Here is an 18698-nt window from a genome sequence, read left to right as displayed (position 1 = left end):
TGTGAACTATTTGCCCAGGCTGGCTTCAAACTGCAATCCTCCTGTTCTCTGCCTCCTGAGTAGCTAGGATGACAGGTGTGAGCCACCAGCGCCCAGCCCTATTTTTTTTTTAATTACTCAATAGGAGTTTGGGGATGTAGCTCTGTGGTGGAGTGGTTGTCTTGCATTTGCAAAGTCCTGGGTTTAATACCCAACACTGCAAACAAACAACAAAAAACACCAAAAACGATCCTCCAGATCACACTGAGCATCCTGTCCTGGGAGGATGGACATTGCTTACACAAGCAAATGCTCCAAGTGTTGCACTTGTTCCTTTTGTAAAAGCATCTTGCTCATCTCAAGACAGAATGACATATGAAGTCTAAATTGCACTTCCTGTGTCAGTGAGAAATCAGCTCATTAGAAATTTGCTCCTCTAATCAGGAGGGTAGATCTCATGTTAAGTGTTCTTTCCACAATAAATAAAATGTTAAAAAAAACAAAGATGCCCTTCATATCCGTGCTTTGCAGTGACAGGATTACACAGCATGCATCTCCCCTCCCACTCCACCCCACCCCCCGCCAGGCATGGCTTTCCATGAGGAATGATCTGAAGATGATGATTCACATGAAAGGATATGGAGCTCCAGAGTCCTCTCCTCCACTTAAGTGGCACCTCACCTGTTGTGTCTCCAGTGCCACGATGCCACACAGCCCCCACAGGTTGGTTTCTCACTTGCCAGGCCCTCTACCATCCACCCCAAGTCACAGAACTACATAGAGGAAAGCACACCCAACTGAGAGAGGCCTGTGCCACACAGATGCACGCCTCTTGTGGGATCGGTGGCTGGGCTATGAATTACTGATGGGGGTCACAATTCAAACCGTAGTCTGCCATCCACACAGCAATCAAGTCAGAAGATCTGAGCCAAAGTCTAGGCTTGGTACAGGCCTCCCATCGACTGGATGGCTGGACCCAGCTGAATCCCTCTCCCATGGACAGAACTAACCCTCAGGGATTACCGAGGGGACCGTGGTTCACCTGCGCACTTGGTGGTAGGAAAGAAGGAATGCATGTAAAGTTTAAAGTTTAATCTGCACCTACTCCAAGATCATTTGCTGATTATCCCTGGACAGCTGGTGGCCTTTCTGCCCTCTTGAGCTCACTGTTGGTTCCAGACGTCAGGGACAGAAAAGCCAACCAGTCAGCAGCTTCCTTCCCACCCTCGTGTGCATTCAAGAGGTAAACGAGCTGGCCTCATACCTGGTAGCACAGACAGAGCGTTTGCTCTGTTGTGTACGTGATAGTTAAGACATGAGCGATGGCCAAATTCACAATGGGGCAGAACCACTAGCAAATTGGGGAAGGATGGTGTTAGGTATGGTTTTATGATATCAGAAGTTACTGTGGCAACAGTTACAGCTACATACATATTACACACACGTTTTATGCACACATAAGGCATTTACTGGAAGGGTAGCTATTTTACCTGCGACGCTTTTGATTTCCATATTGTCTCAGGCATTTGGTGCTCATTGTGAAGATTAGGAGACTGAGGCTCGGAAGTCAACTGGAATTGCTCAGTAAGTCACAGAACTAACTTCAGAAGCCAGGACTGTCTGGCTTCAAAGCAGTATTTTGCTTTTTTTCCTTTCTTTTCCTTCTTCCTTCTCTCTCTCTCTCTCTCTTTTTTTAGACAAGGTCTCAGTATGTAGCTCAGGGTGGCCTCCAACTCACAGTCCTCCCATCACAGCCTCCTGAATGCTGGGATTATAGATGTGTACCACCACACCCAACTCCAAAGCAAATATTCTTTCTATAAACCATGATGCTTCCTTGTACACAAGTGAGACTCTGCTGGTGGAGTGGTTCAAGTGGCAAGAGTGCCTACCTAGCAAGTGTGAGGCCCTGAGTTCAAACCCCAGTACTGCAAAAAAAAAAAAAAAAAAAAAAAAAAGAATAGTGAGATCCTACCCTGAAAATTAACGAAAGCAAAAAGGTCTGGAGGGTATGGCTCAAGTGGTCAGGCTGGAGGCTCTCAGTTTAAACCTAAGGACAAAATAACCCAAAGGAGGGTTATCTGAGTGCCCAGAGAAACGGCAGCGTCCCCCAAGTAGGCACACAGCACCTCAGGTCCTTATTTTTCCAAAGGACACATCTGGCTACACTACATTTCGGTCCACTTGTTCACAAGTCCCACTGCAGTTATCTGATTATCTGCAAATATCTTTGCTGATATCTGCAAGTATCTTTGCTGCCCCCCAGCTTTCTCCCATAGACACAAATGGCTTCAAAGGCTCACTGGCTTTTAGTGCCCCCCAAGGACACCTGAACTCCAACTGCACTAGTCATTATGAACCTGTGTTTACTACTTCTCTGGCCTCAAGGCCAGCAAATTGCTTCCCACTGATCACTCAAGGTCACTCTGTTGTCCAGAAAAGAAGCCCCAAGGTAAGAGCAGTGAGGTGGAGCTGTTACCTGCATGCCTGTGAGGGTGCTGAAGACTCCGATGGCCCTGAGGGCTACATCCCTGCTGCAAGAAGAGGGCTGCTCCTTTCACCATGAAGAAGCTCTCGCTCAGGCTGAGAAGGAGAAAAGCAGAGCACAGTTAGATTGCATCCATGGGGAAAATGCAGAGCACACTGCAGAGGACAGCTTTAGAGAGGACAAAGAGCACCTGAAAGGTAAAGGAGAGAAAGTCTGTTGTAACTTCACACAGTGCTCCTCCAAGCCTTGCCTCTGCTAGAAGCTTGCGGATGCAGCTTTCATGGTGAAGCAATGCTTTCTGCTGGAACACACAGTTCTGGGTGTTCTCCCAGTACCAAGAACCCCTTCCTGCAGACACCAAACAGGGGATTCACTGAAGTGAAGGATTTTCTAAAACAGAGACCCCAAAGAGCAAAGGGCAAATTCATTTTGAATTTTCCACACCCTTGCTGTTTGGTCTCAGCTTCTAACTCTCTGACTTTTATCCACTTCACCCCTTCTTGCTGCCCTCAAAACTACACCTTCCCTAGTTGTTTGTATCTTAAGGAACCTGGCTAGCTTCAGACCTGTGATTTCACTTAGTCCTGGCTTCTCGGTCCACTATTCCTGTAGGAAAACTCAAACTCACCCACTGAATTTCTCAGCAGAATGAGTATTTGGCCTTCATTCCTTTAACTGCCAAAAACATTGGTATTCAACCTAAAACTTAAAAGAAATTACAAGTAGGGCTCTGGGTGTAGCTCAATGGCAGAGCAGTTGCCTAACATGTTTGAGGCCCTGGGTTTGATCCCCCAAAAAACAACATTTTGAGTCAGATGTGGTAATTCACACCTGTAATTCCAGCACTCTGGAGGCTAAGACAGGAGGATCACAAGTTCAAGGTCAAGTTGGGCTACACAGTGAGACCCTGTCACATAAAACTGAGGGCTAGGGATGTGGTGTGATGGTGGATCACTTGCTTGGGTTTGCCTATAAGGCCGAGTTTGAGCCCAGCATGGTAAAACAAAAACAAACAAAAAACCTCAAGAAACAACTTAGAGCTGGGTGCCAGTGACTCACACCTATAATCCTAGCTACTTGGGAGGCTGAGATTGTAGTTCCAGTTCAGTCTGGGCGAATAATTCACAAGACCCCATCTCCAAAATAACCAAAATGGACAGGCTCAAGCAGTAGAGCACCTGCTTTGCAAGTGTGAAGCCCTGAGTCCAGACCCCAGTTCCACCAAAAAAAAGAAAAAAGAAAAAAGAAAATAAACATGAAATAGGAGGCCCAGTTATTAATTATATAATCCTAGCTACTCAGGAAGCAGAGATCAGGAGGATCAAGGTTCAAAGTCAGCCTAGGCAAATAGTTCCCAAGATAACTATCTCAAAAATCCTTCACAAAGAAGGGCTGGCGGAGTGGCTCAATGTGTAGGCCCTGAGTTCAAGCCCCGGTACCACAAAGAAAAACAAAATGTCATAAAAATCACCCATAAAGTATACCAAAACTATTAACAGGGTCATCTAGGATTATCTTCTTTCCACTTCTTAGTATTTTCAAAAACTGAACACATCTTAACTTTTTAAATGGCTATTTTTGATTTTCAAAATATAAAATCTTATATTTTAGCCAGGCACAGGTGGCTCACACCTATAATTCTAACTACTTGAAGACTTAGATAGGGAGGATCGAAGTTCCAGGCCAGCCTGGGCAAATAGTTCATGAGACGCCCCCATCTCCAAAATAACCAGAGCAAAATGGACTGGAGGTGTGGCTCAGGGTAGAGCTCCTGCTTTGCAAGTACAAATCCCTAAGTTCAAACCCCAGTCCCACCAAAAAAATAAATAAATAAATAATTTATTAATTTTGTGAAATTAGATCACAGCTCAAATTATAGACATATTATACACATAGAGATCTGTCAAAATACAGATCTATTTATAATCCTACTACTTGGGAGGCTGAGATCAGGAGGATCTCAGTTCAAGGTCAGCCAGAAAAAAACTTTGGGAGACCCCATCTGAACCAATTGCTGGGTGTGATGGCATGCATCTGCCATCCCAGCAACATCGAGAAGAGCAAAACAGAAGGATCATGGTTCAGGCCACCCTGGGCAAACATGAGACCCTGCATCTCAAAAAAAAAAAAAAAACCCAAAACAGCTGGAGGTATGATTCAAGTGAGTGCAAAGTCCTGAGTTCAAACCCCAATATTCAAACAACAAGAAACAAAAAACAAAACAAAACAGTAATTCTCTCTTTTTTTTTTTTTTTTTTTTGGAGGTTGGACAAAGGAGATTTAATTAATGTATCAAGAAGAAAGCTATGCATTTCATCCTGTTTTCCCCGCACAGACATTTGATTTAGGTTTAAACAGCAGAAGAACTGCGAGCAGGAAGAAAGAAGTATGGATAACTATTAATTCAAGTCCCAGGTGTGTTCTGGTGGTCATAGGTGGCAGTCACAGGTGGTCTGGTTGCTCATTGCCTCTGAATTGGTCAGACAGAACCTTGTTACAATGAGAGTCATTGCTGCCTGGCAGGTGGTCTGTCCTGGGGGGTTTCCTTGAGGGTAGCTTCCATTTTAAAGATGTTACAGGAAAGGAAAACAGATCCTGGGCCCCGAAGCAGCGTTGCTTGTAGATCTTTGTCTCAGAGTTCCTGAACTTTTTGTAAATAAAGTCTTTATATTCCTCAAACAGCATCAGCTTCAGTGGGAAATTATCATGGCAGTTCTGTGATGAAGTTGGTTAGCACAGCCAGGCTGTAATCTCAGCTACATGGTGGGAATAGGTAGAAGAATCACAGTTCCAGGCTACGTGGTGTCACTTCTAATGCACTGTTAGCAGCAAGTCATTAAGGATGGCCTTTTATTCCAGGGAAGGGGAATTAGCATTCACTTTGTTTTCTTGAAACACCATTTTTACCTTAAGGGACATCTTATTCAGATTTAGCAGACATTTTCTTGAAAATGAACAAGGCAAGACTTCAAACCTTAAAAGCAACTGAGGCCAATAGGAGAAGGGGACCAGGAACTAGAGAAAAGAGTAATTCTCTCTTGAGCCACCAACCAACATATAAATGATCTGAAAGAAAAATCTTTAAGGAAAAGCAGTGCCTTTAAAACTAGAACCTTGGACTTAAGCAAATCAGTTCCTGACAGAAATAGAAGATATTAGCTGTAATATTAAAAAACAAGGTCATCTTTGTCCCAAACACCTAACGTTTGTAGTTAAACATTGATATCCTGGAATAAAAAAACTCAGCTAAAGTCAGGTGTAGTGCTGCACACTTGTAATCCCAGTATTTGGGGGGCAGAAGTAGAACGATTGGGAGTTTAAGGCCAGCCAGCACTACGTAGAAAGACCCTATCTCCAAAAAAAAAAAAAAAACAAAAAAACCAAACAGCAACAAAAACTCAGCTACCTCTAGAATATACCTCCAGGTGCTAAGAAAATGGCACATGAACTAACATGTAAGTCAGCTGCTTTTGGAAACTTATTTTCTATGATATAAAGTCCATGACACAATAATCTGTTATTTTTCTGGCTAAACTCTCATGCTGAAAACAGAGACACCCAGCTATGAAACCACGGTGTGGCTGTCCTCGCACATCCAGACCTCTGAAGGATGACAAATGGCTGTTTGATGACACCAACACTTCACGGAACCCACTATTTCACCTGCTACTGCAGATACACCACCAAGGTGGCCTTTCCACCAGTGACAGTCATGTATTTGTGCTCAGGGATCACACTTACTGAGAAAATGAGATACGCCCTTCTCTGAAGTGTCTCCTCACCCTCAGGAAGCACCTACCAGGTCCAGTGAGATCCAGGCTCCCCCGTCAGCAGGCAGCAGAAGCCCCTTACACCTTCCCACCCCTAAGACTTCTCACCATCTCCTTTCTTAGAATTTTCCAACCAAATCGGTTTTCAAACTATTCTGGCCTGGACACATTTATTATTTATGCTCATCCAAATCCCAAAGAACTAGGCTGGGAGCTCCTGGCCCATGAAACCTAAAACAACAATCAGTTCATCAAAACAGCTTGAGAAATCTTCTTAAGGTAACAGCAACCTTTTTTGAAAAAAAAAAAAAAAAATTCATACTGACCAGAAATCAGAGCACTCTGGAAACAGCCAACCATAAACAGCGAGCTTTGCCTTGGAAATCATAAGCAGAAATTCCCCTTGGTTTCCCTTATACTTCCTTTTGAAAAAAGGGAACAATGAAGGAGGAAAGAAAAAAAAAATTTAAAAGGCTGGTTTTACCCTGTGATGACCACACAGGCAGCCAGCTGCTCCTCAGCCTGACAAGGACTGGAGCCTCCCCCTGCCCCGAGAAGTCATGGGGTCCTGGAACCACTGCCTGAGTTCTCCTGATCGTCAGTGCCAGGCATTTCCTGTAAGGAACAAGACTGATGCTGCAGGGAAGCTCGAGAGCACAGGCTCCAAGGCTGAGGTCAACTGGAAATACAGTAAGGCACACAGCAGAAGGAAACTCTCCAGCAGGGAGGGCAGGAGGCCGCACAGCATGGTCATCATGGGATGATGCACATATCCTTCATGACCTAGCTCCCTAGCTCACTGCCAGCCCGCAGCCTCTCATGCCCTCCGTGTGAGTCAGATAGTGGCAGATGAGCACTATTCCCCAGGCCAGGGCTTCCCGTGCTTCTAGTAACAGAGAAGTACGGCACCTGGATCCATTGGCACCTCGGAGTGCTCACCAGGGAACTCCTTTAAGAAATCCATGTGGGTGACAGCACCCACCTTACTAGGAAGCCAGGGCATGAAACCCACAAATCCACTAGTCATTCATGGAAGCCTCTGAAAAATTAGCCTTCTCAAAAAAGTTTTAGTGTCCCAAAAAGAGTGACAGAAGTCCCTGACCCAGAACAACAAAAGGGACCCGTCCTCCTCCACTGCTTTAAGGAAAACCTTGTCAAGGGATGAACAAGGGTCTGGCTGTGCCCCTGTGACTACCATGCTCAGCGCCCCATCTCCACAATACATATATGTCCTTAGACACTGACTGCCATCTTCTGGGAAGACCTCACAATATTAAAGTTTCTAAAGACACCGAAGACAAACACAGCCCTCACAACACTTCCCCTAAACCCCAGGCCTCGGAACTACCCAGCAAGTGCCACCCAGAATCTCATACTTGGCAGGAAGCAGAAATCAGCAGTGCTCATACGTACTAATTCGGGCTGGAAGCCTCTGAACAGCAGAGGTACCGAGCTGGTCGAAGGAAGATGCAGAAGTCAGAAACATAAAAAAGGTCCATGACTGCAGAATTCACATGTTCAATGCCCCTTCTGAAACATGAAGTGCTGGCGAGCCCCTGCCGTCCACTCCCTACAGGACACGGGAGGTGAGGATGAGGCTGCGGGCTCTTCCACGGCAGCAGTAGAGTCCTCCTCAGACGATGGTCCCACCCAAAGAGCAAGTGGCTCTTGTGGCACTCGTCTTTCTCTGATATTTTGCTTTGAAAAGGCCCTTGTCCCAGCATTTCATGATGAAAGGCATCCATTCAGAGGGAGCAAAACAGCTGAAGTTCCCCTAATCGCTTCACTCCTACAGGCTGTTCTGCCAGCTTTGGGAACAAGCCATAGGGTGCACATTAGGAACCAGGAGGGGAAACAGCTGGCCACCAAGAAATAAACCCCAAGCAAGAGAATCGCATCCTGGTTAAAAATCAAATATTTAAGGACGTCTCTTTCTTTCAAGGTATTGACCCTCCACCCAATGGCGATGTGAGCAGCTGCCACATCCATTTTCAAAGGCACTTTCACATTCTGAAAATGCTTTAGTCAGGCTAATAGCTACTTGAGGGCCTAGTGACCTTTGGCCAGGGACATTCCAGGTGGAGGGAACCCCAAGTGCTTCTATGAGGAGCTTTGAGAGGAGCCTCGTGCCCAGGCAGGCCAGAATGCAAAGGAAGAGCAAGGCTCAGACCCCGAGGGGTTGTGATGGGAGCCCCAAATCCTCCCAGAGGGAAGGAGCTGCAGACAGCTGGCTGTGAAATGAGCAGAGGATATGAATAACCCCAGCGCAGGACACATAAGTGTCCTATGAACCCTGGCAGGGTTTGGAAGAGGGAAGGGAGAGCAATTACCACGTCATGGAGGAGGGGCACCGTGTAGAAGTTTCTGGAAGTCTCATCTAGGAAGCTTCATCCAGCTCCCAATGATCAATTGATCCTCACTAAAGAATGAAGTGACTCACACACCACCATTATTTTGCAGATGAGGAACTACTGCTCACCCAGGAACACATGCCCTTAGAGATGGGCGGCCACACCCATCTGCCCCATGCCCACTTTATCAACCCCTGGAATGCCTTCTTCTTGTCCAGAGTGTAAATCAAAGCCTCTGCACTGCTGTCCCCTCTGCTCGTGCCTGTCCAGTGGCTGACTGCAGTCTCTGCTTTAGTTCCACTCCAGCACATGTCTCTGAGAAGCCAGAATACAGGATCACATCTTCAGGCCTTCTTTCCAACATCTGAATGCACTGTGCCCAGGGAAGACGAAGGAATGACCCAGAAAAAGAGAACTTCGGGACCAGAGGACAGTGTCAGAGTCTCTCCAGTGGGCAAGGACTATCAGAAGGGGCAGAGGACCCATTGTACCACCTACCTATTGCCACTATTAAGACTGTGGGACGGGAGACACTGGGTCCTCTGCACTGAGCAGGAATGAGGAAGAGTTTGGGGAATGGCAGAGCCATGCTGACCGAAGAGCTTTCAAGGTGGGCTTCTCTTCAGCAGGACTGCTGTTCACCCAGCACTGACCATGTGGCAGAGATTATGAGGTGCTGAGCTGTGCCACGACGTTGGCTTCCTACAGCTCAGCAGCATAGCCATTGTTTTTAGAACAAATAAAAGATGCCAGAGAAAGACTAGAATCTCCAGGGCACCTGCAGTAGTACTGTGGTACACACCAAAGCCTGAGAAAGTACAAAGCACTGCTCTGTGAATTCATCTTTCTGGGTTCTTTTTGTTTTTATTGTTTTTAGTTTACAATGCTGGGGACAGAGCTCAAGGCCTGTGCATGCTAGGTAAGCACTCTAGCACTGAGCTACACACTTAGCCCCTGTGGGTTCTCATGTATGTTCTGCCATATGTGTGTTCTGATACTCCTTCAAATATCAGTTCCTTCATTCAAATAGCTGAACATTGGCAGAGTTGGGGTACAGGGCTAAGCCAGGCCAGTCCAAGCAGTGATAAGGCAAAGAGAACGATCCTCTTTAAAGAATGGGTGCATGCCTGCATGACGTAGGTAGGAGCCATGCCACTGAAAACATGATTCCCTGGAGAATTAAAACAGGTGTAGAAACATCACACTACAAACTAGTATCCAAACAACCAATTTCTGCATACATCTGAACAGCCCACGGGAACTCCTAGAACACATTCACACTCAGTCTAATTTGGAAACTCTACACTAAGTCCTGGGCATTAGCTCTTTAGAAAGTTCCAGAGGTACTTCTGATGCCCAACCAGGAGGAAGGACCCCTAAACTGAACAGTAATGGCAGACATGCTAGCAGATTTCATAAAAATACCTCACACACAGGTGCACCATCCATGTTGTCCACTGCTAGAAGGTAACACATGGTCCTCCCAGAAGGGGAACAGCATGACTACATACCAAGAGCGAGGTCAGACTCGGGTCAAAAACCAAAATATCCTCCTTGAAAGACACAAACCCAGAGCCTCCAGCCGCTGCTGGAGTGAGTTCTGTAAGTGGGATCTCTCATGCCAGGAGCAGGGCTGTCATCCTGAAATGGTTTTCAGTTCTCCACCTCCTCCCAGTTCCTCAAGGTGGTCCATCCAGATCTCTGTCTTACACAGCTGCTTCCTCCTGACCTCCACAGGGGGCAGCTAGGCACAGCCAGTTTGATTGACCCGCTGACCTTCACACCCCTCATGGACTGTGCAGATACACCACAGGCCAGTTCTCAGTCACTGTGTGATCTCCTGGGACTCATGCCTGCTTCCTCAAACCTACTCACTAGAACTCTGCAGGAGCAGGTATGGCTCAAGCTTTAATCCCCAGTACCACACAAAAGGAGGAGGAGGAGGAGGAGGAGATAAAACTCCCTGCGGGAAACCCATTTGAACAACTCCTGGACCCAATAAAGGCTTTGGACCACTAGTCCCTCTCTTTCTCTCCCACACCACACATATGTGCATCTGTGGGCATGCATGCATGTGTGATCTCTAGGCATGTCATGTACTACCAGGACCTGTAAGTAATGAAATCTTAATTCCACTCATGTCTCTCTTAGTCATTGGAGGGGTGTTCTCCACCTTAAAGGTCCTACATTTGAAATAATCAACAATACTCCTTCTCAGGAAGGAGTGTCTTGATTACGTGTTGTGAGGGGAGGTCACACTAGGGCCTTCTGCCTTGAAAGGAGCACACAGTTGTGCACACCTTTATCTTCAACTAAATACCCCGAGTCACAAACATTCTCATATGCTAAAGGAGGCCAGGCACACAGATTGTTCAGATACATATGCAGAAATAAGGGGTGTTTGTGTGCTAATCTGTAGTGTGTTTCTGCACCTGTTTTAATTCTTCAAGGAACTTTGTTTCTCAGCGGCATGGCATGTATATCAGATGACATCAACGAACCTGGCCCTTGATAAGCTCTGCTTTGACACAGCACTTTAGTTGATGTCAGTTCTTAGACACAAAACTCTGTGAGGCAGCCCAAGCTAGCATTATCAAACTAATTTATACCTTGGGACACAGGAACCTACTTAAATGCAGGATTTCTTTGCTGATCTCACAAGAAACAGACTATAAGCCTAAAGTCTAGGCTATGTAAAGGGTCCCAAATTGACCAGACTGGTTGAAGGTAGCTGAATTACTTTTCTATGTAGGACTCTGCATGGTGATTACTGAGGGACTATGGTTTGTTCAGAGAATTTGATGGTACTTCTAGAAGAAAAAGAAAAAGGAAATAAAGTCCTTATTGCAGAAAAGATGTATGTCTGAGGAGATTCTGTTAGTTCTGTTTACATTTTACGAAGTATTTACTGAGTGTCTACTGTGTCCAGACAGTGCTAAGCCCTGGAACTCAGAAGTAAACTGGCCCAGTGTCCACCCCGGAGGAACCTCATAGTCTGGGAGGTCAGGCGGGGACAGAACAAGGGGAGATTTCAGGCTGGAGTGAATCAGGAGGTAGAGTGCCTGCTTACCAAGTGTGAAGCTCTGAGTTCAAACTCCACCACCACCACCACCAAAAAAACAAAACAAAAAACCCCCCAAAACTGCAGGTGCACACAGGCACAAGGGTTTGCAAGTTCCCCCTGAAAGAAATGAGGCTGAGCCAGGCCTCAGAGAAGCACTAAACAGAGGGGTCTGGAGCACAGGAGGTTAAAGAGCGTGAAACACATACCGGTAGTACACTGAATGGAGGAGGACTTGGTCATTGTCCTAAAATGCCCCACTATGGATTCATAAACATGAGTTTGTAAGTTCTACTTTATACACCGGTTCCTTAGAAGTGTGCTTAGCATAAATTGCTTTCTCAGAATTTGATCGTCCTTGTCTATGGCTGTACCACCTAGAACACACCCGATCTCATCTGGTCTCGGAAGGTAAGCAGGGTCGGGCCTGGTGAGTACTTGGATGGGAGAATTTGTTCGTCCCTGCATAAACTCATAAACTCATCTTGTAGAATGTGCAAACTCTGGGCTTGTGGCTGAGCCATTAATCTGTCAACAGGGCAAGTTCTCAGCACCCAAATGCCTTGTCCCCTGTGGGCACTCAGCACGTACTATTTTAAATAAGTAAATTACAGCTTCAATCTGCTTTGCAAGTGCTCACCCCTACATTGTTTCACTTAATTCTAACACCTCCGTTCTTCTGTGACAGAATCAAGACTGGTCCTGTGGTAAAGAGGGGCAGAGTGGGATGGAGAAGCTCCAAGTCCAATGTCCTTCCTCCGAATCCCCAGGGCGGAGAGCAGGGCAGCTGGACCTACCACAGCTGACACAGCTCATGGGCGAGGGCAGCCTCAGAACCATGGCTGGCGACGGCTCAGATAGAGCCAGAACCCCTTCTGAGCAAAGTGAGGTTAGTAACGCAAATGAGCCGGGACTCTATTTGTAGAGTGACTAGCTAAAGGCTGCAGGCAGAATGGAAAACTTCCCATTGCTCTCCCATGGGGTCCTCCCCTGTTTTGCAATCAAGTTCAAAGTCACAAAACTCTTGAGCTTTACCAAGGTCTTGTTCTCTTATCTCATGCTTCCCAGTGCAATCTAGCTGTCTTGTTCCCAAAACCATTCTTTAGAGTGTAAGAAAACAACTAGGTCTAGGGACATACTTGTCAACCAGAGCTTCAAACTGTCCCCCCTAAACACATACTGCTGAGAAGAGGAAAACTCTGGCTCTGTGGGACATGATGCTTAGGGAAAGGGGTTACAGGCAAGAAATGCTGGCAGGGCTCAATACAAATGCCGCTGCTGCTGAGCCACGGATTGTTTGGCTGGCGGCGTAGGCTTTTCTCAGAGAGAAGGAATGTCCAGAAGCACTTCAGACAGTAAGAGACATTCTCTGAGCCAGCCACACGGCCCTCCTTCATACCAACGGGTAGGAGCAAGCAGCTGAGTCTACCAGCAAGCTCGTAAAAGCAGGATTTTTGTTTCTGCATCAGTAAGACAGCAGCCAATGATGGTTCCTGATCTGGCGCTACAAACCTTAAGATAGTTCCTTGATGATTCCCCTAAGGCTGGTGTAGCTTTCCTCCCTCCTCTTACACTAGTCACTAAGCCCCCTTACCGGGCAGAAGGCATAAAGGCCGCATTGTGCAGGAAATGCTATGGCAGCACAGACAGCCCAGCCAGCCAGAACAATACCCCCAAAGGAAATGTTGAAGCAACTCAAAAATTCCAAGAACAGGTGACCTCAACTCTCCCAGGTACCTAGTGCTTCCTTTGGTGTGCAGCCCCACCCCTCAAATCAGTCATGGAGATACCACTTTTTCAGGGCTCCTTCCTTCCCAGTCTCTGCAGTCACCCAGTTCTAGTGCCCCTTTCCCCTCACTGTGCGTCTCTGAAATATCCACAGCCCCTCAAGCACTGGTGCTCAGACACTAATAAAAAGGGGAGGGGGAAGAGAAGTCCCTGCAGGGACTTCCCTGCAGGATGGGTGTTTGCACTGTCCAATATGGTAGCCACTGGCCACATGAAACACTGAACTCTTAAAATGTGGGGAGTGGGACCAAGGGACTGAATTTGGTATTTAATTCAGTTACAATTAATTTTACAGTGCTAGAATGTTTGCCTAGCATGTGTGAGGCTCTGGGTTCAATCCCCAGTGCAGCACTGCAAGCGATGATGACAGTAACAGGAATAAAGTGGCAGGAGAGGCAGCAGCCGTGTCCTACTAGCCATGGCACAGGACAGAAGAGCTCGGGAGCTTTCGGCCTGATGGGAATCAGGGCGGGGGCCTCCTGGCCTTAAGCCCACTCCACACAGTTCTAATCGCTGCTCTTTCCCAGAACTTTCCAGAATGAGACATCATCTTGTGCTAGAACTTTCTATGGTAGCCACAATTAGCTGTGATATGTCACTGACTTAAATTCCACTCATCTGACAGTCCTTGACCTCAAGAAGCATAACAAAAACCTTCCTTGAGGGGCTGAGGTGTGGCTCAAACCCGCAGAGCAAGTGCAAGGCCCTGGGTTCAATCCCCAGCACTGCAAAAAACCAAAACCAAACTCTCCCTTGCATTACCACTCACATTTTTCTCCCCAACTCCATGCCACACAGTCTCTGCTCCATCCTATCCCTTACAAACCCCCACACCTTGAGTCTCTTTTCCTGGCCTCCTGCCTCCTTCTGCCTCCCCACATGCATGGTACTGTTCTCCGATGCCTTGCCTTCTCCAGGAAGTCTTCCCTGGCTATCCTAGCTGCAAGTCATGGTTCCCCCCTTTCAATATCTTCTAGCACCTTGTCTCATTTTGCAAGTGAGGAAATTGAGGTTTAGGTCCAAGGTCATATACTTATCGAGAGTAGTGGATCCCCACCCTGATTTCCAGGTCAGCTCCTTGACTCATTTACCTACTTGCTGGTGCTGAAAGCACTGTCCCGCCAGCAGCACACTTTAGCTCGTGATGGGATGTGGGACAGGAGCACACCCAGGTTTTAAATCTCTCTGTGCCAGACATACAGCAGATTCAAAGTAAATACTGGTAGACAAATGGACCGAACTGCCCTCCCTCCAGTCTCAAAGCATCCCTGCTCAGAACAGTGCGACACTGCACTGCGCGCTGCCCACACTCATGAAGAGGTGGACAAATTAAGACAAGTTAAATGCTGTAAGAGGGGTTACAGCCACCTGGGGGACAGGTAACCAAGCACTTCAAACAACAAAACACCTGAGCACGCTGTCACCTTGAGCATCTGGAGCACCAGCACTATGATATGTCCGTCTCTGGATCCCTCTCAGTGCCCAGAAGACAGTGGCACTGAACAACCCCAGCACTGGCAACAAGCGGCTTTGTTGAGCATCCTGCTAAGCCGTTACCCACAATGACTCATCTAATCCTCAGCATCCATCTCTGAATGGGAAACTGAGGCTCGGAGGGGTCGAGGTCACGTGATGGAGAAGGAGGAGCAGAGAGGAAAACTCTTGCACATTGCATTTCTGCTCACTGCCACAGGGGGAAAGTGTCAAAAAACATTTGGCCCTAAAACTCTGGTGGGGCAGAGCACAGCAGGCACCTAGGCTAGGGCATCTGATGCTCAGCAAGGTGAGGGGCCCTGCTGTGGGGTAGGGATGGTTATGGAGATGTGTGGCTGACAGGTGTGGGGCTGGTCAAGCGAGTGCATATTACAGGAACAGTGGGAGTCACAAATATGAAGAGAGAAAACCAGAATTGAAGGGTTGGGCTTTTTTGCAAAATTGAAGGTATCAGTTTGAACTCATGGTTTTCAACTTATTTCAATATATAATGAAATAAATACAGACACATGTTATATATACATGCACATCTGTACATATGCGCTCCCTAATTCTCTGCCCATCAATACCCCAAAAAAGCAACAAACATTCCCACAGTGTCTCCTAAATGCCACTGTTCACTGAAAGGAACCGGCTTCTTCTTGGAGAAATGACCAATTCCAGGAAAATGTTGGGAAGAATAAAATGAGGGCTGGAAGAGCCAGCACCAGGAAGTAAGGAAGTGCTTAAAGGATGAGGTCAATATAGCAAGGGGGCACAGAAGTCGCCTTGAATGAGATACCACCAGCTACACTGGAGACAGTTTGAACATTAAAGTCAATAATATAATTAACGATTACAAACCCTGGATAAAATAGAAAAACATGAACATATACAGACAAAAATACATTGAAAAGTATATTGATAAGGACAAGTTATTAACATAATTTTAAAGTATCTTCCCAAGAGATAACTTTTTTTTTCTTTTTAGCAGTACTGGGGCTTGCATTCAGGGTCCTGTGATGAACAAGCAGGAATTCTACACTTGAGCTATGCCCTCAGCCCTTTCTATATATATATATATGCACAAATTTTAATATGTGAAATGTTTTATTGGATTTGAAATCTTTTAAAGTTACAGAGTATTGTAATTTATTTATTTTAATTTTTCTTTGTGGGACTGGTGCTTGAGCTCAGGGCTTCAAGTTTGCAAAGTAGGTGCTCCACTGCTTGAGCCAAGCCTTGCTTTGTTACTTTTTGAACAGGGTCTATGATTTATGCCTGGGCAGCGTAGTCCTGGATCCTCCCATTTACACCTCTCACACCACACCCAGTTTTTAACTGGTTGTGATGAGTCTCAGAAATTTTTGCCTCCTGATCTCCCCCACTGAGTAGCTAGGATTACAGGCATAAGCCACTGTGCACAGTGCCAAGAGATATGCGGTTGTTTGGTTTTTTTTGTTTTTAGGTGGTACTGGGGCTTGAACTCAGGGCTTCACACTTGCTAGGCAGGTGCTCTACCACTTGAGCCACTCCACCAGCCCTGTTTTATGTTGGGTTTTTCCGCGATAGGGTCTCGAGAACTATTTGCCAGGGCTGGTTTTCAAACTTTGATATTCCTGATCTCTCCCTCCTGAGTAGCTAGGATTATAGGCATGCCACCGGCTTCCAGCCAAGCGATTCTCCTTAATGATAAAGGAGTAGCCCAGGCTGGCCTCAAACTCACGAGCCTTCTCCTCCATCTACCAAGTGCTGGAATTACAAGTGTGCACCACTTTTTCTATTGATCATTTTTATTGCACAATTAGTGGCTTTCCCTTTCCAGCTCTTCTGCCTCCACTGTGGAAGACCTTCCCCTGCCTGAGTCTCTTTTCCCTCTTATCATTTTCCGGATCAGAAAGGGTGGAGAGCTCTGCTCTCCCAAGGCCTCTTGGCCCTCTCCCACAAGCCCTGGTCCACATAAGACCTAATTTTAGCACTTTCCTGCTCTGAGGCGTCATGCTTGCACTGGTGGGGCCACCTGCCCAGCAGGCCTCCCACTGTGAGGGGCCCGTGAAGCCAGGATGCTGCAGCCCGCAGGACATGACTTAGCATCCTGCTCACGACGGCCGGGTTCAGCCGTGGCACCAGCGCTGCTGTTGACCTCACCTCTTGGGCCTGCAATCGCCCGGGTTAACAGGCGGACAGGCCCGCAGCATCAGGTCTCCTCACAGACCTAAGACAGCCTGCTCACTCACCCACCCTGCTCGTCTCCTTGTGGGCGCCCACCAGTGTTTCTCAGAGGAGCTCAGAAGACAGAGGAACTAACGTTCTTGCTTGGCTTCAGACCAGCCTTGCTATGTCACCTAGACTGGTCTTGAACTCAGCAGCTCAAGCTATCCTCCCACCTCAGCCTGTAACCTGGAATTACAGGTGTGCACCACTATGCCTGGCTCTCTGACGTGCTGTTGTTTTAAGGACACCAGGAATCAAGCAACGGACCTTGTTTCTCTCTTTGTTCTGATGAGTAGGAACCCATGTTAAGTCACACATTCCATGTATAAACCTCCCATTGAATTTACCTTATTTCGCCCTACTTTCCCATGCCTCAGTGTTCTCACTAAGATTAAATTCCATTGCTAAGGACTTATAAGCTGCTTCAAATCCCTTCTGGAAGGAGTTATAGCAGACATTGTCCACATGCTATCCCGAGATGGGTAAGGACTCTCCACTCAACATGGAATCCCCAGCATTCAGCACAGAAGCCATAGATAAGCAGTAACTACACACTGGCTGAATTGAGAAATAAAGCAAACAACTGAGTGAGAAGCACCCCTAAGACCAGATTGCTTCACAAGAGGCATTTCTACCTGCCAGCCCTCTGGTGCAGCTGCCCAGGAGTTCCCTGGGTGGGGAGCAGGTCCTGAGGGAGTCCTCCTACAGAATGAGCAGCTAGGAGTACAAACCTAAGAGCCACTCGCAGGTTTCCACCTACAGCAAACCAAGCATGGCGCAGGTAGCTGGGACATCTGGGACTAAAAGTGATTCCTAGAGGTGGCGCCAGCTTGGCTCTCTCCAGACCACACCATGAGTCCCCCCTTGGGCACTCTGGGCCCAGACTGAGGAAGCCCAGTTTTGCCTGGGAGTAACTTCTGCAAGAGCAGGGTGACCCCAGCAGGGACAGTCCTGGTCTGTTCCCAGTAAGGAACTCCTGCCTGCCTTCTTCGAAAGTAGTTTTAAAAATAGCTTCAAAAGTAGCCATTCAAGAAAAGAAAGAATGAAAATCTTTTATCACAGCAGAATTGTTTCCAATCAAAAAAAGTCGAGTGCAAGGCTCAGCAGAACTTAGGAGGAAAAAGGTGGAGGGTTTTCTCCCTCTCAATTCCACTGGGCTAACCTTGCTCTTTAGTGGTGAAGTTGCCTCAAATTCCATCACAGAGGGGCAAGGGGCCGCAGGAGGGGTCTCTGTCACCCCAATGATGACAGTAACAGCTACTGCGCATCCAGCCAGATGCCACACTACAGAACCCTCCCTAAGCCACCACACTACAGAACCCTCCCTAAGCCTCACAGGGACCCAGGCTGATGTGTGCTTCCCCCAGCTTCAGGAGGGCAGGCGGCTGGCCCAAGGACACAGTCACAGAGCTGAATTAATAGGGGGTTGCACCCCAACCTAGAGGCCCCATTCTACCCGCACAGGCCCCCACTCGCAGACAGACCAGCCTCTGTCTCAAGCCCAGCCACCCCAAATCCCGTTCCAAGTGGCTCCTCCCCCTCTGACTGACCCTGTCTTCTCATCCACTGCCTCT

General features: G+C 47.2%; 1 protein-coding gene across 5 annotated transcripts in view; it reads right to left on the bottom strand.

Annotated features, from left to right (window-relative positions):
- Nucleotides 1–18698, bottom strand: part of Ssh1 (slingshot protein phosphatase 1) — a 61708-nt gene that overhangs the window by 30318 nt on the left and 12692 nt on the right. For 2 of the 5 annotated variants that reach the window (XR_012443530.1, XM_074061055.1), the window contains exons 1-2: nucleotides 7651–15441; nucleotides 2459–2562 (exon numbers count right to left, since the gene is read on the bottom strand). Coding sequence is in view for 4 of the 5 variants with exons in the window: in XM_074061055.1 (XP_073917156.1) it covers nucleotides 2459–2562; nucleotides 7651–7982 (436 nt within the window). In the remaining variant the exon portion in view is untranslated. Of the gene's footprint in view, nucleotides 1–2458; nucleotides 2563–7650; nucleotides 15443–18698 lie in introns of those variants that run through there. The other 3 variants (XM_074061057.1, XM_020167096.2, XM_074061056.1) reach the window with 2 other exon arrangements.

This window comes from Castor canadensis, chromosome 18, assembly GCF_047511655.1.
Source record: "Castor canadensis chromosome 18, mCasCan1.hap1v2, whole genome shotgun sequence".
In the NCBI taxonomy this organism is placed as follows: Eukaryota; Metazoa; Chordata; class Mammalia; order Rodentia; family Castoridae; genus Castor; species Castor canadensis.
This window is presented reverse-complemented; position numbering and strand designations above follow the sequence as displayed.